The sequence below is a fragment of the Martes martes genome (genome assembly GCF_963455335.1).
Source record: "Martes martes genome assembly, chromosome: 13".
In the NCBI taxonomy this organism is placed as follows: domain Eukaryota; kingdom Metazoa; phylum Chordata; class Mammalia; order Carnivora; family Mustelidae; genus Martes; species Martes martes.
In genome coordinates, this window is record NC_137901.1 from 49447024 (window position 1) to 49468799 (window position 21776).

The 21776-nt window shown below is 36.3% G+C and overlaps 1 protein-coding gene across 3 annotated transcripts in view; it reads left to right on the forward strand.

Annotated features, from left to right (window-relative positions):
* Positions 1 to 21776, forward strand: part of ROCK1 (Rho associated coiled-coil containing protein kinase 1) — a 148260-nt gene that overhangs the window by 92655 nt on the left and 33829 nt on the right. For all 3 annotated transcript variants that reach the window (XM_080821096.1, XM_080821097.1, XM_080821098.1), the window contains exons 14-19: positions 2794 to 2929; positions 4240 to 4331; positions 4445 to 4691; positions 14624 to 14730; positions 16127 to 16277; positions 21351 to 21511. In XM_080821096.1, the coding sequence (XP_080677222.1) occupies positions 2794 to 2929; positions 4240 to 4331; positions 4445 to 4691; positions 14624 to 14730; positions 16127 to 16277; positions 21351 to 21511 (894 nt within the window). The remainder of the gene's footprint in view (positions 1 to 2793; positions 2930 to 4239; positions 4332 to 4444; positions 4692 to 14623; positions 14731 to 16126; positions 16278 to 21350; positions 21512 to 21776) is intronic.

The following is a 21776-nucleotide window of genomic DNA, read 5'->3' on the forward strand; positions in this document are numbered from 1 at the left end:
CATGATGATCTCATGGGTTGTGGGATTGAGCTCCCCATGAGGCTCCGTGTTCAGTGGAGAGTCTGCTTGAAGATGCTCTCCTCTGCCTCTCCCCGAACTAGGTGACACACATGCATGCTCTCTCTCTCTCTCAAATAAGTCTTTAAAAAAAATAAAAATAAAAGTTTCCCAAAAAGTAATCTCTAGGACCAGGTGGTTTTACTAGAGAGATCTACCAGATGTTTTAAGGAGAATTAGTACCAATTCTACACTATCTCTTCCAGGATATATAAAAGAAGGGAACACTCCCCAGTGAGTTTTATGAAACTAGAATTACCCAGATAACCAAATCTAACTAAGAGAGTACTACAGAGATAACCACACATCGATATCGCTTGTTTACAGCCTACTGACTTTTTACAAAGGTTCAAAAGCAATTTTTTTTTTAAGATTTTATTTATTTATTTGACAGAGAGACAGGTCACAAGTAGGCAGAGAGGCAGGCAGAGAGAGCGAGGGAAGCAGGTTCCCTGCTGAGCAGAGACCCCGATGCAGGACTCGATCCCAGGACTCTGGGATCATGACCTGAGCCGAAGGCAGAGGCTTTAACCCACTGAGCCACCCAGGTGCCCCTCAAAAGCAATTTTTAACAAGTGGTAGGGAGCAATTGGATATCCATAGACCAAGATATGAACCTCAACTTAAGTCTCATATTTTATGTAAAAATTAACTCAAAATGGGTCATATACTTAAAGGTGAACATAAAAACATAAAACTTTTAGGGAAAAAAAATGAAAATCCTTGGGACTTACAGCTTGGTGAAAAGTTCTTAGACATGACACCACAAACATGATTCACATAAGAATAGTAATTCAACAAATTGAACTTCATCAGGATTTGTTCTGTGAAAGACCATGATAAGATGAAGTGACAAGATATAGATTGGAAACTACGTATCTCAAAAAGGAATCTGTAGAATATTTAAAGAACTCTAAAGCTTGACAGTAAATAAACAAATATCCCATTTGAAAATTGGCAGAAGACATGTATCTTTCCTCAGAGTAGATAACAAACACATGAAAAGATGCTTATCATCATTAACCATGAGGGAAATGCAAATAAAACTACCATGAGATATCATTTTATAATCATTAGAACAAGTAGAATAAAAAATAGTATCAGTACCAAAACTGGCAAGAATATAGGAAAACTGGTTCATTCATACATTATAGATGGGAATGTAAAGTTGTACAGTCAATCTGGAAAATACTTTGGCAGTTTCCTACAATACTAAACATGCAGCTACCAGGTGACCCAGCAATTGCACTTTTGGGCATTTATCCCAGAAAAGTTGAAAACTTATATCCTCAAAAAACCTGTGTACTCTTGTTCATAGTAGCCTTATTCATTAATAGCCAAAAACTAGAAATAATCAAAATGTCCTACCATAGGTGAGTGGTCGAACCATCTTTGATGTATCTATATCATGGAGTACTACTCAGCAACAAAAAGGCATGAACTATTGATAACATACAACCTGGGTGGATCTCATGGGCATTATATTCACTGTAAAAAGCCAGTCCCAAAAAGTCCATATTGTATGATTCCGTTAATACAACATTCTCAAAAAATGACAAAATTAATACAGATGGAGGACCTGTTATTGGTTGTTAGGGATATGGGTGGTGGGAGAAGGGTGATGTGTGCAGCTCTCAGTTGTGGCTGGCTAGAAGGAGTTGGTTTTGCTGATGGAACAGTTCTGTATCCTGACTGGTATGGTGGTTACATGAATCTACACATGAGCTAGAATAACGTAGAACTACATACACTTTAAAAGAGTATCAATTTCCTGACCTGTTACTGTACTGTTGTTACATAAAATGTATGTTAGGGGAATGAAACTAGAATTTCATGAGTTTCATGAAGTGTTCATGAAACCTCTCAGTACTATTTTTGCAACCTTCTGAAATGTATAATTATTTCAAACTTTAAAAATGAAAAATTTAAGTTAAAATGATAAAATCTTCGAATTGGAAAGACCTTGGATGATCTCCTCAAATTTTACTAACTCTAACAGCGTTTTACTTAAAATATGAGTTTTGTTTGATGATGGGAAAGCCCAGAAAAAACACAGGAAAGGAAGTTTCCCCAGTGTGGAGTCTTAAAGATAAAAATGAAGCATCAAAAGCAAGAAATGCTGGAAATGGTAACTCAGAAACAATATACATTTTTAAGTTGTTATGATTTGGGTATTTTTTTCTTCTTTAACCCTCCCCTCTCGTGTGGTTTCATTTTCTAAAATAAGTATTTCCTTCATTGCTTTTTAATATCCATTGGTATGTAGGTACGTAGAACATCTTAGAAAAGGTAAATTGTTGAGACGGGAAGAGGATTAAGGGAGACACACTAGCATCTGGTACCATTTGAGTTCTACACCATTTAATTATCAAATGTGTAATTATTATCTTTCATATCTAATATCTTTAATTTAGGATTGTAAATCAACCAAAATATTGGTAATACAACGGTCTCTGGTTATCTTAAACTAATAAAGCAGCTCTCTGATAAGGTTCATTTTTATATTATGGATTTAAAAATCTAAAAATTTTCCATATCTGGTTTGAAAAGGGGGTTCTATCTCTTTATAAGGCTAGCTAATTCTGTTCTTAGAAAGTTGTCATTAGCAGGTATTTTCTGATTTTGAAACAAAAAAATCCATCTTAAGTCTTTGTGTGTTTTATTTTTAAAGAACACAGTATTCCTCTAAATAAAGAGTTTAACTTGCAATGATGACTTGTATCCTTATGTTTTCAGGGGAATCAAAGAAGAAACCTAGAATCTACAGTTTCTCAGATTGAGAAGGAGAAAATGTTGCTACAGCATAGAATTAATGAGTACCAGAGAAAAGCAGAACAGGAAAATGAGAAAAGGAGGAATGTAGAAAATGAAGGTAAATTGTTACTACTTTTGAAAAGCCCTGGAATTTCTAACACTGTCCTTGAAGTCTTTGTCATGAGGTTGTCTTAAATTTAGGGCCTATGATATATTTTTGAAGCCACAATCCTAAGACACCTCATAAACTAATTACCGATGTCCCAAGATAAATGTATAACATATCAAAGTCAGTAATAATGTTTTAGCTAGAAGAGTGATTTTTATCCTTGTGTGCATATTGGAATCTCTTGGGAAGCTTTAAAGACTACTGATGCCTAAGCTCCAGAAATTCTCATTTAGTTGATCTAGATATGTGGCCTGGGCCTTGGTTTCTTGTATAAGCTCTCCAGGTACTTCTATCTAACAGGCAGCCATTTGAGAACCATTAACTAAAATTTCATGTGTTTTCATAATAGTATTAGAAATACATTTAAAATAGCTTTTACTTCTGTACCCTTTGATCCAGTGATTTCATTTCTAGGAATTTATGTATGCACTTGTGCACATGTATGCTGATACATAAATAAGATATTTATAGCATTATGTCTAAGATGTATCTTTAAGTGAAAAAAATAGTAAAGATTGTTTAAAACATGAGTGCTTATTTAGAGGGTGCCTGGGTGGCGCAGTGGGTTAAGCCTCTGCCTTCGGCTCAGGTCATGATCTCGGGGTCCTGGGATCCAGCCCCGCATTGGGCTCTCTGCTCAGCAGGGAGCCTCCTTCCCCCTCTCTCTGTGCCTACGTGGGATTTCTCTCTCTGTGTCAAATAAATAAATAATTTTTTTAAAGCTTATTTAGATATGCTTGAATGTGTGTATAGAAATGCATGCGAAAACATATTAATGTTTGTGTTTTTATGTTTTAGGGTATAGACACTGTCTTAGGAAGAGTATGTAAGAATTAAGTAATAACTGTTGCGTAGGAGGACAGGTAGAGGGACTGAGACCATGGAGTGGGGAAGGCTTATTCTACACCACAGACCATTTGGTACCTTTTGAATTTTGACCCATTTTTCAGATATTGAACTATTCAAAGATTTGTGCTATTCAAAAATAAATAATAGAGCTAGGTTTATAATGTTTCACTAATAGATTGACTTTATTAAGGTATTAAAAAAATTTGAAATATTACAACACTGGAAACAAATCTGTTACATTCTCTATTGTTGAATTTGAGTATAAATACTTCCATGATGGAAGTTGGCTTTGGGAGTGGACCTAATATAACTGACTGTGGCCTAAGACTAAATTTCATTTTTTTAAAGGGGTTTATATGTTTCCTCTATGACAACTTTCTAATTTCTAAATTTTTTCCTTCATTTTCTAGTTTCTACATTAAAGGATCAGTTGGAAGACTTAAAGAAAGTCAGTCAAAATTCACAGCTTGCTAATGAGAAGCTGGCACAATTACAAAAGCAGGTGAGTTTTTGGAATAAGATTTTTTTAAATTATGATTAATTAAAATAAGTTGGTATTTTGGTCAAAAACCTATTCTCTTGCTCTTTTTTTTTTTTTTTTTTTTTTTTCAATAGCTAGAAGAAGCCAATGACTTACTTAGGACAGAATCAGACACAGCTGTCAGATTAAGGAAGAGTCACACAGAGATGAGTAAGTCAGTTAGTCAGCTAGAGTCCCTAAACAGAGAATTACAGGAGAGAAATAGAATTTTAGAGAATTCCAAGACACAGACGGACAAGGACTATTACCAGCTGCAAGCTGTATTAGAAGCTGAACGAAGAGACAGAGGTCATGATTCTGAGATGATTGGAGACCTTCAAGGTAATATTTTTTCTTATTATGGTAAAGTATACATAATATAAAATTGACTGTTTTAACCATTTTTAAGTGTACAGTTCAGTGGCATAAAGTCCAGTCACATTTTTGTGCAACCATCACTACTTTACATCTCCAGAACCTTTTTATCATCCCAAACTAAAACTCTATGCCCATTAAATCATAACTCCCCATTCTCCCTCCTTCCAGCCCCTGCTAACAACCATTCTACTCTATTAATTTGACTGTCTCATAAAAGAGGAGTCATACAATATTTATCCTTTTGTATCTGTGTTTTTCGTCTTATTGTAATATTTTCAAGATTTATCCATGTTGTAACATGTATCAGAATTTTCTTCTTTTTTAGATATGGAGAAAAAGGATCCCTCCTGTGCCTCTCCCACCTTTGGTGGGAATGCACATTGGTGCAGCCACTGGAAAACTGTGGAGGTTTCTCAAAAATTAAAAATAGAATTACTAGGGGCACCTGGGTGGCTCAGTCAGTTAAGCATCCAGCTCTTGATTTGGCTCAGGTCATGATCTCAGGGTCCTGGGGATTGAGCCAGTGTCAGGCTCCGCACTCAGTGGGGAGTCTGCTGGGGATGTTTTCTCTCTGGCTCCTTCTACCCCTCCCCCTCCCCGTGCTTGCTCTCTTTTTCTAAAATAAATAAGTCTTTAAAAAAAAGAAAAAATACAGAATTATTACATGACCCAGTAATTCCACTACCGGTTATTTACCCATAGAATACAAAAACACTAATTTGAAAAAGATACATGTGCCCCTATGTTTATTGCCACATTTACAGTAGCCAAGATATGGAAGTAACCCAAGTGTCCCTCCATAGATGAATGGATATAGAAGATGTGGTGTGTGTATATATATATATGTATATATATGCACAATGGAATAATTACTCAGCCATAAAAAAGAATGAGGGTATAATGCTAATTGAAGTAAGTCAGAGAAAGACAAATACCATTTGATTTCACTCATAAGTGGAATTTAAGAAACAAAAGAACAAACAAAAAAGACAAAAAATAGGCACTTAGATACAGAAAACAAACTGGTGGTTGCTAGAGGGATGTGGGTAACATAAGTGGTGAAGGGGATTAAGAGCACACTTAGCCAATGAGCACTGAGTAATGTATTGAATTGTAGAATCATTGTATTGTATACCAGGAACTATTATAATACTGTAATTATACTTCAGTTTAAAAAATTCAAATTTAAAAGAGAAGAATTTTTCTTCCATTTTAAGGATGAGTAATATTCCACTCTGTGAATGCCACATTTCATCAATGGGAGATAGTTTTTAAATGTTTGTTTTTAATAGTGGCTAAAACATTTACCATATTAATTATTTTTAAGTGTAAAGTAAAATAGTTTTGAACATATTATTCTCCAAGAAAATGATCTTGGGCATCTGGGTGGCTCAGTTGGTTAAGCATCTGACTCGATTTTGACACAGGTCATGATCTCAGGGACATGAGATCCATCCCTGCGTTGGGCTCTGCGCTGGGCCTAGAGCCTGCTTGAGATTCACATGCACTCTCTCTCAAAAAAAAAAAAAAAAAGCGATCTTGAAGTGGTTTCTCTCTCTCTCAGGATAATGCTTACTTTTCTGTCATAGTATAATTTCTTCACTGTGACACGCACCCCTGTGAGGTCAGTAATGTGGTATTTCCAATTTTACAGCTGGATTACTAAGAACTTAATTTAAAACGTACCTAATTCACAAAAGCCTTACTCAAAGTGGGACTAATCCAGAGAGAAGATTATCACTATTAAAACCTGGGAATTCCTTGTGCATTGTTGGCAAAAATAGAAACTCAATTACAGAAACAGAATCCCACTAAGAATAAAGGATTAGGTTCTTGGGAAGGTTACGACTACAAATATCAGCAGTCTTTATGAATCTAAAAGGAAAAAGATTGAATGTAACTAATAGTAAAGGAACAGTTTTGGTAATGGTAATGAATTCATTTTCAAAAAGATGCCTGCTTCTACCAACTTCTCACATATTTTTCTATTCCTATTAGCAACAGTATCCATACTACCTAATCAAAACAGATATGCAGGGAACTTGCCAGATGGCTCAGGGGAAATTTGGGGGAGGGGTAGTCCTTAACCTTAGTCACGGGATGGGAACATAGTTTGGGGTCTCTTGGGGCTTGATGATTAGCTATAATTCTGTGGAGAGAGGTTAGGGTCAGTTTTTGTGACTATGGAAACGGAAATTAGGATCTCCCTTTGGTTTTTAGCTGAGGAGTATTGTGCAATATTATTTCTCAGGGACTAGGCTTAAAATAGATCTGAATATAAAACTGAGAAAGTAACCTCATATATGTATTTTAAAAGCTTCATACTTGACTTCCCTAAATTGCTTATCTAGGCTTTTCTTTTTATTTTTAAGATTGATTTATTTGAGAAAGAGGGTGCAGGGGCGGGGGAGGGGGCATCAGTGGGAGAGAGTATCCCAAACAGACTCATACAGACTCCACGCTGACCACGGAGCCTGAGGCAGGGCTGGATCCTAAGACCCTAGGATCATGACCCCAGTGGAAACCAAGAATCGGACCTTCAACTGACTGCACCACCCAGGTGCCCCTCCAAGCTTTTTTATATACAACTTACTACCTGTGTGAAAGTCACTTCACCTGCCTTCTGTATCTATAAACCAGAGAAATTAGCATAGGTGACTCAGATATCATTCCAGTTTTAAAATTCTTTAAGTCTGTGATCTTTTGGGTATGACTGAACTTTGAAGTGTTTTGCTTTCAAGGAAGAGACCATGATCCATATGTTTATCAACAATGGTTTTAACTGAATCTAATTTTTAGATGTTGGTGAAGTTAAGGAAAGTTTATAGCATGCTATTGTTGGTGTTTATCCTTTTTCATTGCTCCCTAAACTTCATTTTAGTTTTTAATTTAAATGTGACTCAGAGCTCATATGCATTTAAAAATGCACACAATTTACATGAGGTTCAACATATACACAAAGATACATCATAGTAAAAAAGAACTTAGTTTCTATATTAATTCTTTATAGTTCATAAGGAATTTCAGGTCCCTCAGGTATAAATTTCTCATAGTTTGATGTTGGGCTTCTGACAAGGTCATGGTTATTTCTTAGTTGAATGTCTTCCATGTATACATAGTAGGCAGAAGCTTCTTTGTATGTATGGGAAATGACTCCTAAAACACGGTTAGTAACTGTTTTAGGCTTTGTAGGCCACATATGTATCTCTGTTATATATTCTTCTTTTTCACTTTTTACAACCCTTTAAAAATGAAAAAGCAGGTGGCGCCTGGGTTAAAGCCTCTGCCTTCGGCTCAGGTCATGATCCCAGGGTCTTGGGATGGAGCCCCGCATAGGGCTCTCTGCTCAGCAGGGAGCCTGCTTCCCCCTCCCTCTCTCTCTGCCTGCCTCTCTGCTTACTTGTGATCTCTGTCTGTCAAATAAATTAAAAAACAAAAAAAGCATTCTTAGCTTCATGTCTATAGAAAAACAGCTTGAGGGCCTGAAGTTTGCCAACACCTGGACTTGTATTTCAGGAAGGCTGCTGTAGCAGACAAAAGCTGGATTCCAAAAGTCTAGGATGTCAAGTGGACAAAGATTGAAATGTCATGAAGGAATAAAAATTTTAAATGAAATTATAAGCTCTTCATCTAGTAGTTAATGATTCTTAGATTGAAATGCAAAAAAAATATTTTTTTTAATTAGCCATTTGAAAAAGATTTTTAAAAAACTATTGCTTAGTCGGTTTCTTAACTTTGTAATTTGGAATATTTCAGACATATACCATAGTAGAATATTATAATGACCCAGTGTACTCAACATCCAGCTTCAGTAATCATCTAACAGCCAGTCTTGTTTTTTTTATACCCCAAACCTCTGACACTGAATTTTCTTGAAGCAAATCTCAGACATTACTTTGTTTAGTTTATAAATATTTCAGCATGTCTTAAAGATTCTTAAAGACAAAAATAACCACAATATCATGAAACCTGGAAAAAAGGTGATAGTATTGTAACATACCTGGTAGTCAGTGCTCACATTCCTCCAGCAGTCCCATAATCTTTTGCTGTTCTTGTATTTATTTTGTTTGAATTTGGATCCTATCAAGGTCTACACATTGCATTTCATTAATGTGTCCCTTGGGCTTCTTTTATCTATAGATTCCCCCTCCCTTTTTTATTTTTTAGTTTGTTGTTGCTGTTATGTGAAGAAATTAAGGGTTAAAATTTATTTTATTGAACATCTGAATTTTGCTGATTCTGTCTACTGCTGTCAGTTAACATGTTAGTCTGTCTCTTCTGGTACTTTAAGCTAGAACTTCTGGAGACTTGATCTATTTCAGGTAGGGCTTTGGAAGAATACTTACAAGCAATATTATTTAAGCACCAGGAGGCAGATAAAGTCTGGCTGTCTTATTTTGTGATATGAGTAGCCATTAATGATTGTTGCCTAGATCCTGTGTCTATTTAAGAGTTGTCAGCTGTGATGACCAATTTTTATCATTCCTCATTCATTTGTTACCTGGAATACTGCTAAAAAGATAAGCATTTCTCATCATTTATGTAGTACATAGAGGTATAGCTTATAAAAGGAAGATGAAATACATGATTCTTTCCTTTTAGTAAAGGATTCTCCATCCTCCAAAGATGCCCAGTGACATTTTTTAATATATTTATGAACTCCTGGGTTTTAATATATTTGAAATGTGTTAGTCCATTGCATTATTTTTATTGATGCTCACTTGAGACTAGTGATTGCTTGTTTTTGAACTTTTTATGAATAGAATCATGCAGTAAACACTCCTCTGTGTCTGGTTTATTTGATTACCCCTATGTTTATGAGATTTGTCTGTACTGTTGTATAGGCAATGGTTTGTTGTTCTTGCTATGTGGTATTCCATTTATTATGTATGACCACTGCAGTTTATCATTTATTCTATGGCAAAACATGTATACTGTAATTTCCATTTGGGGGCTATTATGAATAGCACTTATAGGAATTTTCTTATACATGTTTTTTTGGTTATCATACCTGTGCATTTTGTTGGTATACTATTAGGAGTGGCAGAGTCATAGAATGTGTTTAGTTTTAGTAAAAATATCCCAAGTATAGACATACTGTGCTTTGTTTTGTTTTGTTTTTAAAGATTTTATTTATTTATTTGACAGACAGAGACCACAAGTAGGCAGAGAGAGAAAGGGAAGCAGGCTCCCTGCTGAGCAGAGAGCCCGACACGGGGCTCAATCCGAGGACCCCGTGATCATGACCTGAGCCGAAGGCAGAGGCTTAACCCACTGAGCCACCCAGGTGCCCCAGACGTACTGTGTTTTATTGATCTTTGCTTTATAACACTTTGATGTAACTGCCTTTTTTAATAAATTGAGCAATTTACAGCAGCTCTACATTGAGGAAGTCTTTTAGCACTATTTTCCAACAGCATTTGTTCATTTCATGTCTGTGTGTCACATTTTGGTAATTCTTGAAATATTTCCAACTTTTTCATTATTATTACATATATTATAATGAACTCTGATCAGTGATCTTCAGTGTTACTATTGTAGTTGTTTTGGGGTGCCATGAACCACACCCATAAAAGATCACAGACTTTATTGATAAATGTTGTGGGTGTGCTGACTGCTCTACCTGCCAGCCTTTCTCCTGCCTCTCTCTCTCTCTCTCTCTTCTCGGGCCTTTATTCTTTGAGGCACAACAATATTGAAATGAGGCCAATTAACAGTTACCAACAATAACTGCTTAAGTATTCAAGGGAAGGAAAGAGTTGCCTGTCTCTTTAACTCAAGAGCTAGAAATGATTAAGCTCAGTGAGGAAGGCATGTTAAAAGCCACAATAGGCTGAAAGCTAGGCCTTTGTGTCAAACAGTAAGCCACATTGTGAATGCAAAGGAAAAGTTCTTGAAGGAAATTAAAAGTGCTACTTCAGTGAACACATGAATGATAAGAAAGCAAAACAATCTTAGTGCTGATAGAGAGAAAGTTTGAGTTGTCTGGATAGAAGATCAAAGGAGCCACAACATTCCCTTAAGCCAAAGCTCAATCCAGAGCCAGGCCTAACTTTCTCTCCAAATCTGTGAGGGCTGAGAGAGGTGAGGAAACTGCAGGAGAAAAGTCTGAACGTGGCAGAGGTTTAAGGACAACATCAAAGTGCAAGGTGAAACAAACCGCAAGTGATTCAGAAGATCTAGCTAAGATCATTACTGAAGGTGGCTACACTGAACAACAGATTTTCAATGTGGATGAAATTGCCTTCTTCTATTGGAAGAAGATGCCATCTTGGCCTTTCACAGTTACAGGGGAGAAGTCAGTGCCTGGCTTCAAAGTTTCAAAGGACAGGCTGCCTCTCCTCTTAGGGACTAATGGAGCTGGTAACTTTAAGTTGAAACCATTCTGAAGTTGAGCATTCTGAAAATCCTAGGGCCCTGAAGAATTGTGCTAAATCTACTCTGCCTGTGCTCCAGAAATGGAACAACAAAGCCTAGATGACACCACGTTTGTTTACAAGTGACTGACTGAATATTTTAATCCCACTGCTGAAACCCACTGCTCAGAAAAAAGATTTCTTTCAAAATATTACTGCTCATTGCCAATACACCTGGTCACCCAAGAGCTGTGATGGAGATGTGCAAAGAGATGAATGTGGCTTTCATGCCTGTTAACTTAACATTCCTTCTGTAGCTCGTGGATGAAAGGGTAATTTTGTCCTTCAAGTCTTGTGATTTAAGAAATATGTTTCGTAAGGCCACAGCTGCCATAGAGAGAGTTGTTCTGATGGATCGGGGAAAAGTTGATTGGAAACCTTCTAGAAGTGATTCACCATTCTAGATGGCATTAGGAACATTCATGATTCATGGTAAGAAGTCAAAATATTAACATTACCAGAAGTTCAGAAGTTGATTCCAACACTCACGGGTGACTTTGAGGAGTTCTAGACTTCAGTGGAGGAAGTCACCGCAGATGTGGTGGAAACAGCAAGAGAAGCAGCATTAGAAGTGGAGCCTGAGGGTGTGCAGGCTCATGATCAAACTTGAATGGATGAGGAGTTGCTTCTAATGGATGAGCAGAGAGTGGTTTCTTGAGAGGGGATCTACGCGTGGTGAAAATGCTGTGAAGATTGTTGAGATGACGATAATGGATTTAGAATCTTTCCTAAACAAAAGCAGTGGTTGGCTTTGAGAGGATTGACTCCAGTTTGGAAAGAAGTTCTGTGGGTAAATGCTGTCAAACAGCATTTACTGTGTTTACTGCATGTAAAATGCTGTCAAACAGCATTCATGCCGCAGAGATTCAAGTCATTCGTGAAAGGAAGAGTCAATCGATATGGCAAACTTCATTGTTGTCTCATTTTAAGAAATTGTCACAGCCACCCCAAACCTTAGCAACCCCCACCGTGATCAGCAGCCAAAACATGGAGGCAAAACCCTCCCCAGCAAAAAGATTGACTCCTGGAAGCTCAGATAATAGTCATTATTTTTTAGCAAAAAGTATTTTTAAATTAAGGTATATACATTTTTAAGGCATAATGCTATTGTGCACTTAATAGGCTATAGAGTGTAGTGTAAGTGTAACTTTTATATGCACCCGGAAACCAAAAAATTAATTCGATTGACTTCACTGAGATACTCATTTTATTGCTGTGGTCTAAAACTCAACCCACAGAATTTCCAGGTATGCCTGTATATATCAAAGTAGCTACCCCAGTTTACATTCACCAGGAGTGTATGACAGTTCCAGTTGCTCTACTTCCTCATTAAGGACAATAGTCATTCCCCACTGAGTTTGTCAGCATTGATGTTTTAGCCATTCTAATGGGGTTTGATGGTATTTCCTTATGGGTTAATTTGCATTTTCCTGGTGTCTAAAATTGAGCAGCTCTACATGTTTACTGATAGTTAGTGATGTGCTGTTCATGTCTTTTGCCTCTTTTTTTTAATTGGATAGTTTGCCATTTTCTTATTGGTTTGTATGAGCACTAGGTATTAGTCCTCTATCAAATACATGTATCATAGTTGTTTTCTCCCTTTGTTTTGCCTTTTCACTTTTAAATGCTGTCTGCTTATGAACAGGAGGTCTTACTTTTGTTCTTTTTAATGTAGTCCAGTTTGTATTTTTACCTTTATTGTGGCCTGTTGAATTGTTTGATTAAATCATGAAGGTACTCCCTGTTCTCTTCTAGAAGCTTAAATGTTTCAGTCAGTTTGTGTTATGATACCTGAAATTTTGGTTCTTATTCCTTTCACAATATTTTTATAATTTTTATATATGAGGCCTCTTTGTTTTTATGGATTACACAAGTTATATTTTCTTAGCATGTTTTTAAAAATAGAGTAAATGAAGAAAATAAACTATATTTTATTTAATATGTCTTTCATAAGCTTATTAGGATTCTGTATAGGATTCATCATCTATATTTTTCTTACTTTTTCTTCTTAGGAGTTGGTTTATATTAATCTTATTCTACATGAAAAATTCTGTTTAACCTGAAATTACTATCTTTGTACAGATACTTAAAGACTATTATTTATTTTAAATACTAAAGGAGGCACTTTTTTGCTAGTACTTCAACATTTAAACATACTGCCATCCTAGCTTTTTCTCTGTCCATACAAACACATTCATAATTTTTATTTTTTCCTCAGTCATTTGAAAGAAACTGGCAGGGGTTTCTTTCTTGTACATGAACATAATGCCACTATTATCTGTAAATTTGTGTGTAAATTTGTTTCATTGCTCTCTCAATCCTAGAACTAGCCCAGCAAAGCATTATCAGGTGCCAAAGATGTGATAGTCATTTGTTCATTAAAGAACTAGTTCAGAAACACTAAAATATAGAGGCAGGTAGAGAACATTGAAATCTTTGGCAGGTCCAGCAAGTTAAACACTGAACTTAGAGCAGTATAGGATTTTTCCTGGGTTTTTTTGGTTGCTTTATCCATTTCCTGTTGAATCCTAGGTTGCTTTGAATCACAGAATAAGAAAATAGGTTCTTACTTATAATTATATTCATTAAAACTAGATTCTGTGTTAAATCTAGTTAAATTTGTGCGTTTATTAAATACTTATGCATTAAAAACATGTAAGGCCTCAAGCATGTTCTAATGAAGAGAGTTACTAAATATTTAAGTTGCCATCATTGCATGGCATGCTCACCTCATGAGCCTGAGGTAGTATGTTAAAACTGAGTGTCGTTTAGAGCACTTGAATTCCTTAAATCTCAGTTTCCTATAAAAAACAGAGTATGACTTCATTGAGCTTAAGAGTAATTAAAGGCTTTTCAGAATGTCTGGCACATAAAGACTACTGAATACTTGCCTTAACTAAAGGGTCTTACTCTTAATATGATGGAAAAGAACACTTAATAAGGACTCCTGTCTGATTTCTGGACCAAGCTCAAACTCCATCTCTGATCATTTGTGAAATGAGGAATATATACTGGATGATTTCCAGTGAGCCTTAACATTTTTATTACTGCATATTATAGTTATTGTATATATTACCAAGAAAACATCAAATAAATTAATTATAAATAAAAATATAATATTTTGATAATTAAAATTTAATAGTAATTTATAACTTAATAAATTCTACCTAATCAGGAAGTTTTAAAACTTTGTCCTTTTTAAAAAGATTTTTCTTTCTTATTTTAGAGAGAGAGCATGCGTGAGCTCTGGGGGAAGGTTGAGGGAGAGAATCTCAAGCAGACTCCGTGCCGAGTATGGAGCCCATGTCTGGGGCTTGACCCTGAGATCATGACCTGAGCCAAAGCCAAGAGTCCAATGCTTAACCAACTGAGCCATCCAAGTGCCCCTAAAACTTTTTTATCTTAATGATCATGCTGAAAAAGAAAAACAAACTCTTTTTTTGATGACTTTGTGACTTGAACTTTCTTCTCACTTAATAGCTCGAATTACATCTTTACAAGAGGAGGTGAAGCATCTCAAACATAATCTTGAAAGAGTGGAAGGAGAAAGAAAAGAAGCTCAAGATATGCTTAATCACTCAGAAAAGGTAAACGATTTAACATGTGCCAATTATGAGATACTGTGTACTGGCTATCAGATATTATAATGTATTTTTATAAAATAGCTTTCATTCTTAATTCCTAATATTTGTAAACTTTCATTTCTAAAACTTTTTATAGTTGGTGGTGGTTTTGTGAGGGTATATGTGTGTTTAGTGCTTTTTATTGTGCTATTTTTTTTTTTGTTTTGTTTTTAACCTTGAAGATGTTTGACATTATCTGATCATCACAAATTACTTTGGCTTGGAAATTTTTTTTTTTTTTTAATTTTTTCTTATTTGACAGAGATCACAGGTAGGCAGAGAGGCAAGCAGAGAGAGAGGAAGGGAAGGCTCCCTGCTGAGCAGAGAGCCCGATGCGGGGCTCGATCCCAGGACCCTGGGATCATGACCTGAGCTGAAGGCAGAGGCTTTAACCCACTGAGCCACCCAGGCGCCCCTGGAAATATCTTTTCATGTAGAATTTTTCTCCCATGTTTTTGTACTTGGGTAAGATGAAGGTGCTGAACCTTACTAGCCTTATGAAAAAAGAAAACAAAGGATAGCTATATGGTAGACCATGTGTGCTTTTTCCATTCTATTGGTGAAAGTTAGCAAAGTAGTAAAGAGCATATATGTTTGCTCTTTGTCTATAGTTTTCTCACTAATCAGAAATATCATTGGTTATCCTCTGTCCTTACCTTGCTAAGAAAAGGATTAAATAGATAATATGCAGATCTGGCTCTCACATTTTTCAATTCCTCCCTGAAATATAGGTTTACTAGATCCTCAGATAAATAATCAGAAAATGCACCACTTATTTTGTCCTTTGGACATGTTTTGTGGTAATCAGAGTAGTACATCTAAGCCATGTAAATGTGGATGTAGGATGAAAGATGGAAGAGTAGAAGATGCACCCAAACAAATGGAATATGTTTTGACCTTTCCTTTTGTCAAGGCAATGTAAATCTAGGTGTAGATTTATTTAATCGTAATTTAATGTAAATTAATGTAGATTTAAATCTGAATTTAAATTTTTTTAAAGTAGCAGCAAATATTTTTTTAATGAACCAAAGAATTGTCCTGTTTATTTCTGATCCTAACATTGAGCCCTCTTGAATATAACCACCACCACAACCCTTCCGGGAGTGGTGGGGGTAGCATTTTGCTTTTACTTGTATGTGCTTATCATGTTTTTTAAAGTAAGACATTAGAAACAATATGAAATATACAAGAAAGTATGAAAAATAAAATTATGTCCTAAATAAAAATATTTAAGTAAATATGGTGTCACATGTCAGGCCCATGTGATTCATATATTATCTGTTATAGAATATTAAATAATGTAAGATTTAATAATACGTCTTTTGCATAGTGTATTATATAACTCATTTTCATTTTACAGGAAAAAAATAATTTAGAGATAGATTTAAACTATAAGCTTAAATCATTACAACAACGTTTAGAACAAGAGGTAAATGAACATAAAGTAACTAAAGCTCGTTTAACTGACAAACATCAATCTATTGAAGAGGCAAAGTCTGTTGCAATGTGTGGTAAGTGTCAGTTTTAATATTTTCTACATGATTAATTTTTTAAATAATGCCTACCAAAAGAATGTATTTAAGATTTCATTTTATAATAGTATAAACACTTAGAAATTATAAAATTATGATCTAATAAAAAGATACTTCTCTTTTTTTCTCTTTTGATCCCTTCTTTTTTCCTTTTATTTTAAAAGATTTATTTATTTATTTATTTATTTTAGCTGCAGGGGTTGTAGAGGGAGAGAGTGTCTAGAGCAGACTTCCTTCTTCATATGGGGCCTAATTTCACACCCCTGAGATCATGCCGAAATCAAGACCTGGGACACCCAGCCTGAGCCACCCAGGCGCTGCAATACCTTCCATTTTATTAAATTTCTCGTTCTAGTTCCCCTCATTCTGTTACCCTCCATTTCCTATACATGTCATTGGAATCTCTCTTAGGTCCTAGTATTTTTTAGCCCTTTCCTTTATTTTCTTCCTGATCCATTCTGGAACTCATTGTCTTTTTGTTCCTTTGCTTTCTTGCTTTGTACCTTCAATTTTCTTAATTTCTTTGTATTTCCACTGTACTGGGTATGCCTCTAAACACAACCTTAGAGCAGACCAACCAAGGACTTTCTTCACTTCAAGTAATTCTTTAGATGGGGCTTAGCCCAATGCATTATCTCCAACTTCATTTGAGCTGTTAGTTTTTAGTATATCATTCACTGTCCTTCTCTCAGACTTTTATTTCTGTTCTCAGATGTATATGCCATTTCTTTATCACTCCACTTTTAGGTGAACTTTTATCTCAAAAAGAAATAGTGAAAGCATTGGTGTGAACTCCCAAAGTCCTGTTCTCTTAATCAGCCTGTCTTCTTCTTTACTCCTCTTCATTGTCTTCCATCTTAGAAGATATTGATCCTCCTCTTGTTCTGGCTAATCTGTGCTAGCTGTACTTAGATCTAGTCTCTTCCTATTTCATCTTCTCTCTTTCCTCCTCTTTATCCTTGACCCTTTTCCTCTACTGAATCCTTTCTTGTTTGTTTGTTTTTTAAGATCTTATTCATTTATTCGAGGTAGAGCAAGAGCGCATGAGCAGTGGGGAGGGGCAGAGAGAGAGAAGCAGGCTCTCCACTGAGCAGGGGGCCTGCTGTGGGGCTGGATCCCAGGACCCTGGGATCATGACCTGAGCTAAAGGCAGACTACTTAACCAGCTGAGCCACGCAGATGCCCCTGAATCCTTTCTTATGAACATGTGCAAGTCTCTTCCATTTAAAAAGAAAAAAAAGGGTGGGCACCTGGGGGGCTCAGTTGGTTAAATGCCTGCCTTAGGTTCAGGTAGGGATCGAGCCCTGCATCAGGCTCCCTGCTCAGCTGGTAGTCTGCTGCTTCTTTCCTTCTGCCCCTCTCCCACTTGAGCTCTCTCTCTCCCCTCTCTCAAATAAAGAACATCTTAAAAAAAAAAAAAAAGAAAGTAAAACCCCTGTAGTAATACATGATCCTTACTAACTGCCATTGTTTTATTCCATCCCTTTAGAGCCAGACTTTTAGAAAGAGGCATTTTCCTTTTTTCACCTTGCACTTCTTCATAACCAGCTACAATCTGCAAGTGTCACTTGACACTTTAAATTCAGTTCTTTCAAGGAACGCCTGGGTAGGTCAGTCAGTTAAGTGTCTGACCCTTGATTTTAGCTCAGGTCATGATCTCAGGGTCATAAGATTGAGCCCCCATGTCCCCATGTCGGCTCTGCATTCTGTGGGAATATGCTTGAGATTCTGTCCCTCTGCCTCCCCCCCACTTGCACATTCTCTCTCAAAATAAATAAAATATTTTAAAAACATATTAAATTCAGTTCATTCAAGGGAAAAACATGTGATTTTATCTGTCAAACCTACTCTTATCTCTTACTCTCATGATGCTAGTTGATGGCTGTATAATTTTTAGCAGTCCAGGCTTGGAATCAATCAAACAAAGCTACTCTGTGACTATTAAAAAGGTATTAAGTGAACAAATGCATGTAAAGTGCCTGTACATAGAAAGCTTTCAATCAATGGAGGGATCCTGGGTGACTCAGTTGGTTAAACATTTGACGGACTCTTTTTTTTTTAATAAATCTTTTTTTTTTAAGATTTTTTTTAATTTATTTATTTGACAGACAGAGATTACAAGTAGACAGAGAGGCAGGCAGAGAAAGAGACAGAGAGGAGGAAGCAGGCTCCCTGCTGGGCAGAGAGCCTGATGCGGGGCTCGATCCCAGGACTCTGGAATCATGACCTGAGCCAAAGGCAGAGGCTTTAACCCACTGAGCCACCCAGGCGCCCCGACTGACTCTTGATTTCAGCTTAGATCATGATCTCAGGGTCCTGGGATCAAGCCCAGCATCAGGCTCTGCACTCAGCGGGGAGTCTGCTTAAGGTTTTCTCTCCCTCTCCCTCCTCCCTTCTCCCTCCCCCCACTTGCACATTCTCTCTCTAAAATAAATAAATGGAAAGAAAAAAGAAAGTTTTCAGTAACTGGGAAATATTATTATTATGGTTAAAGGTGGTGATATTCAGCATCCAGGAACCCAAGCCAGAAGTCTTGGAATCATTCAGCATTTCTGCTTCCAAGTGATATAAACAATATATTCCTCTTTTCCTTTTCTCTTTTAATTCATGGTGATGTCATCACTTTGCTTGATCTGTTGCAGTAAACTTTTAATTATTACTATGCCAGGAATTGTTCTGCTTGTCAATCTATTATTCCCACTTAGGCCAGAGTGATCTTTGTGAAATTAAAATCTTAACTGTGCTAGTCATTCTTAAAATCCTTTTGTCTTTTCAGTGTTTGCAAGATACATGTCAGACTTCTCATGACATAAAGAATCTTTGAGTTAACACTTAATCTGTCTTTATAGCCTTGCTGCTCTGCACTTTCTTACGTGTATCTCGTGATTCAGCCATATTAAACTACTTTTATTTCTTTCACATTTGTTAATTATTGGCTGTCTACTATAGACCAGGCATACCTGGGAATATATACCACAGAATAAGACTTATAAGAACCCTGTCTCTTAGAGATGATATTCTGATGGTGGAGATAAACAAAAAAAGCAAATAAATGAAAATAGGTACAGATTGTAATCATTAATATGAAGAAAATGGCACGTGATAGTTTCCAGGAATTGCTATGTTAGATGGGATTCTGAGGAAAGGCCTCTCTGAACTAAATAAACGAGTCAAAATGAACCATCCATTGAAAGAGCAGGAGGAAGTATGTTCCAGGTAGAAGAGGTGATAAGTTTAATACCCTTATTCTAAGAATAGTGGATAGCCATTGTAGTGTTTTGAGCTATGCTGGAATGTGTAATTTATGTCTTTAAAAGACCACTCCTACTACTGTGTGGAAAATGCTTTTGAGAGAGAAAACAGTTTAAAAAGGAGATCAACTAGAAGGCTCTAGTCTGTAGGCATTTGTGGTAGTAGAGCTAGGAAGAAATGGAGATACAGAAGGTAAGAGTTGGTAAAGAATTGGATGGAAAGAGGAAAAAGGAGGAATCAAGACTCAAGCTTTTTAACAGCTGGACAGATGTTAATACATTCTGACTTTCAGATGACTGAGATTGGAGGGGTTTAGGAGGGTAGGGAAATAAAGTTGTCTGTTTAGATATGTTAACTTTGAAAAGCATATTAGATATGTAGGTGGAGACGTCAAATAGTCCAAGTCTGGGGATCAGAGGAGAGGTATCAATTCAGGAGTCATACATATAGAGCTATATGCAGAACTTGATGAGATCAGCTAAGGGAAGAAAAAAGGCAGAATAGAAAAGGAATCATAAGGAGCCCTTTAGGTGGTCTAACATTTGGAGGTAAGATAAAAGAGGAAAAACCAGCAAAGGAAACCAAGAAAGAACAGCCAAAGGGGTCACAGGAATGCCAAAAGAGTATGGTATTAGAACTTGAAGAGTATTGAGAAAGTGAGGAAAGAGTATTGAGAAAGAGAGTTCAGTATATTGAATTCTATTAAGGTCGGTAAAGATGAAGACATGAACATTGGGTGTCCTCTGCATTTTACAAGATGGACGTCATTGGTTATCATACAAAGCAGTTTCACTGGCATGCAGGAGATAGAAGCCAAATGGAAAGTAATAAATGGGTAGTAGATGAGGTATTGGAGACAATAAATGTAGATAACTCTTTTAGAGGTTTGTGAACAGAGATGGATGGTAGCTGAGAAGGGATATGAGATCAGTAGAGGATATTTTAGGAGGGGAGATAATAAGATTATTATGTTGATGGCAATGATTCATTTGGAAGCAGGTAATTGTTGAGGCAGAGAAGAGATGAAATAATTGAAGGAACAGAGTCCAGAACAGAAGTGGATAGATTTATGTTTGATTAGAGATGGGAATTAAGAGGTGATGATTATTGGTGTGGCTAAGTTGTTTGTAGGTTTGGGGGGAAAGATGAGGAAGTTCTAGTCTAATGGTTTCTGTTTTATCACCTTGAGGTCACTCTCTGAGAGTAGAAAAGCAGACTCATTAAGTTTGAGTCATTTGGTGCAACTTACTAGGTTTAAAACCTTGGAAATTTAACCTCTCAGAACTTTAGTTACCATATCTCACAAAAGTAGCCTCACTGTAGGCTAGTATCTTCTGCTAATGATTAAAGTAGGTATTATTGTACTACCATGGAATCTTGTTTATCAGAGATGCATAAATTAGAATTCCTATCAGCCTTAAGTCCACTGTTCTGGAACAATGCAAGGTATAGATTAATAACCACTGCCTTATTTTTCTCCTTTATCTGCACTACCCCCATTTTTCTTACTAGTTCACTTTTTTCCCAGCTATATTTTCACCTTCTGGTCTGAAAATGGCTCTGAATAATCTCTTATCTCATTGGGCATGGGCTGGATTTAGGAGTTTTATTACTTTATTATACTTTATAACTCCCTTCCTTTAGAGATCCTACTATACAAATAATTTCAAATAACATTAGGACTTCTGCAGTGAATAGCTCTATTGGAATCCCAGGACTAAAACAGTAGGGATGTTTGGCACCAATTTGTTTTATACAGCCCATGAAAATGAAAATATGTATAACTTTTTTTTTCCACAGAAATGGAAAAAAAGCTGAAGGAAGAGAGAGAAGCTCGAGAGAAGGCTGAAAATAGAGTTGTTCAGATTGAGAAACAGTGTTCAATGCTAGATGTTGATCTGAAACAATCTCAGCAGAAGCTTGAGCATTTGACTGAAAATAAAGAAAGGATGGAGGATGAAGTAAGAAAAATAGTACTGGTTTTATTCATCTTATAAAAGAGAAACAATCATAAGTTATGACTGAAAAGTCATTATCTGTAATTTGAACACCGTGGAGAAGATTTGAGTGAAATAACCTGAATGTATATGTGTTCACTGCTCTGAGGTCACCACTACCCCCTTACCTCCTAGGATTTTCCTCTACAAATAGTTTAGTGAACATTCACACCATAAGGTCTGTGTCATTTTGCACTATGACAGTACAACTCCGTAGAAGTGTTATAGC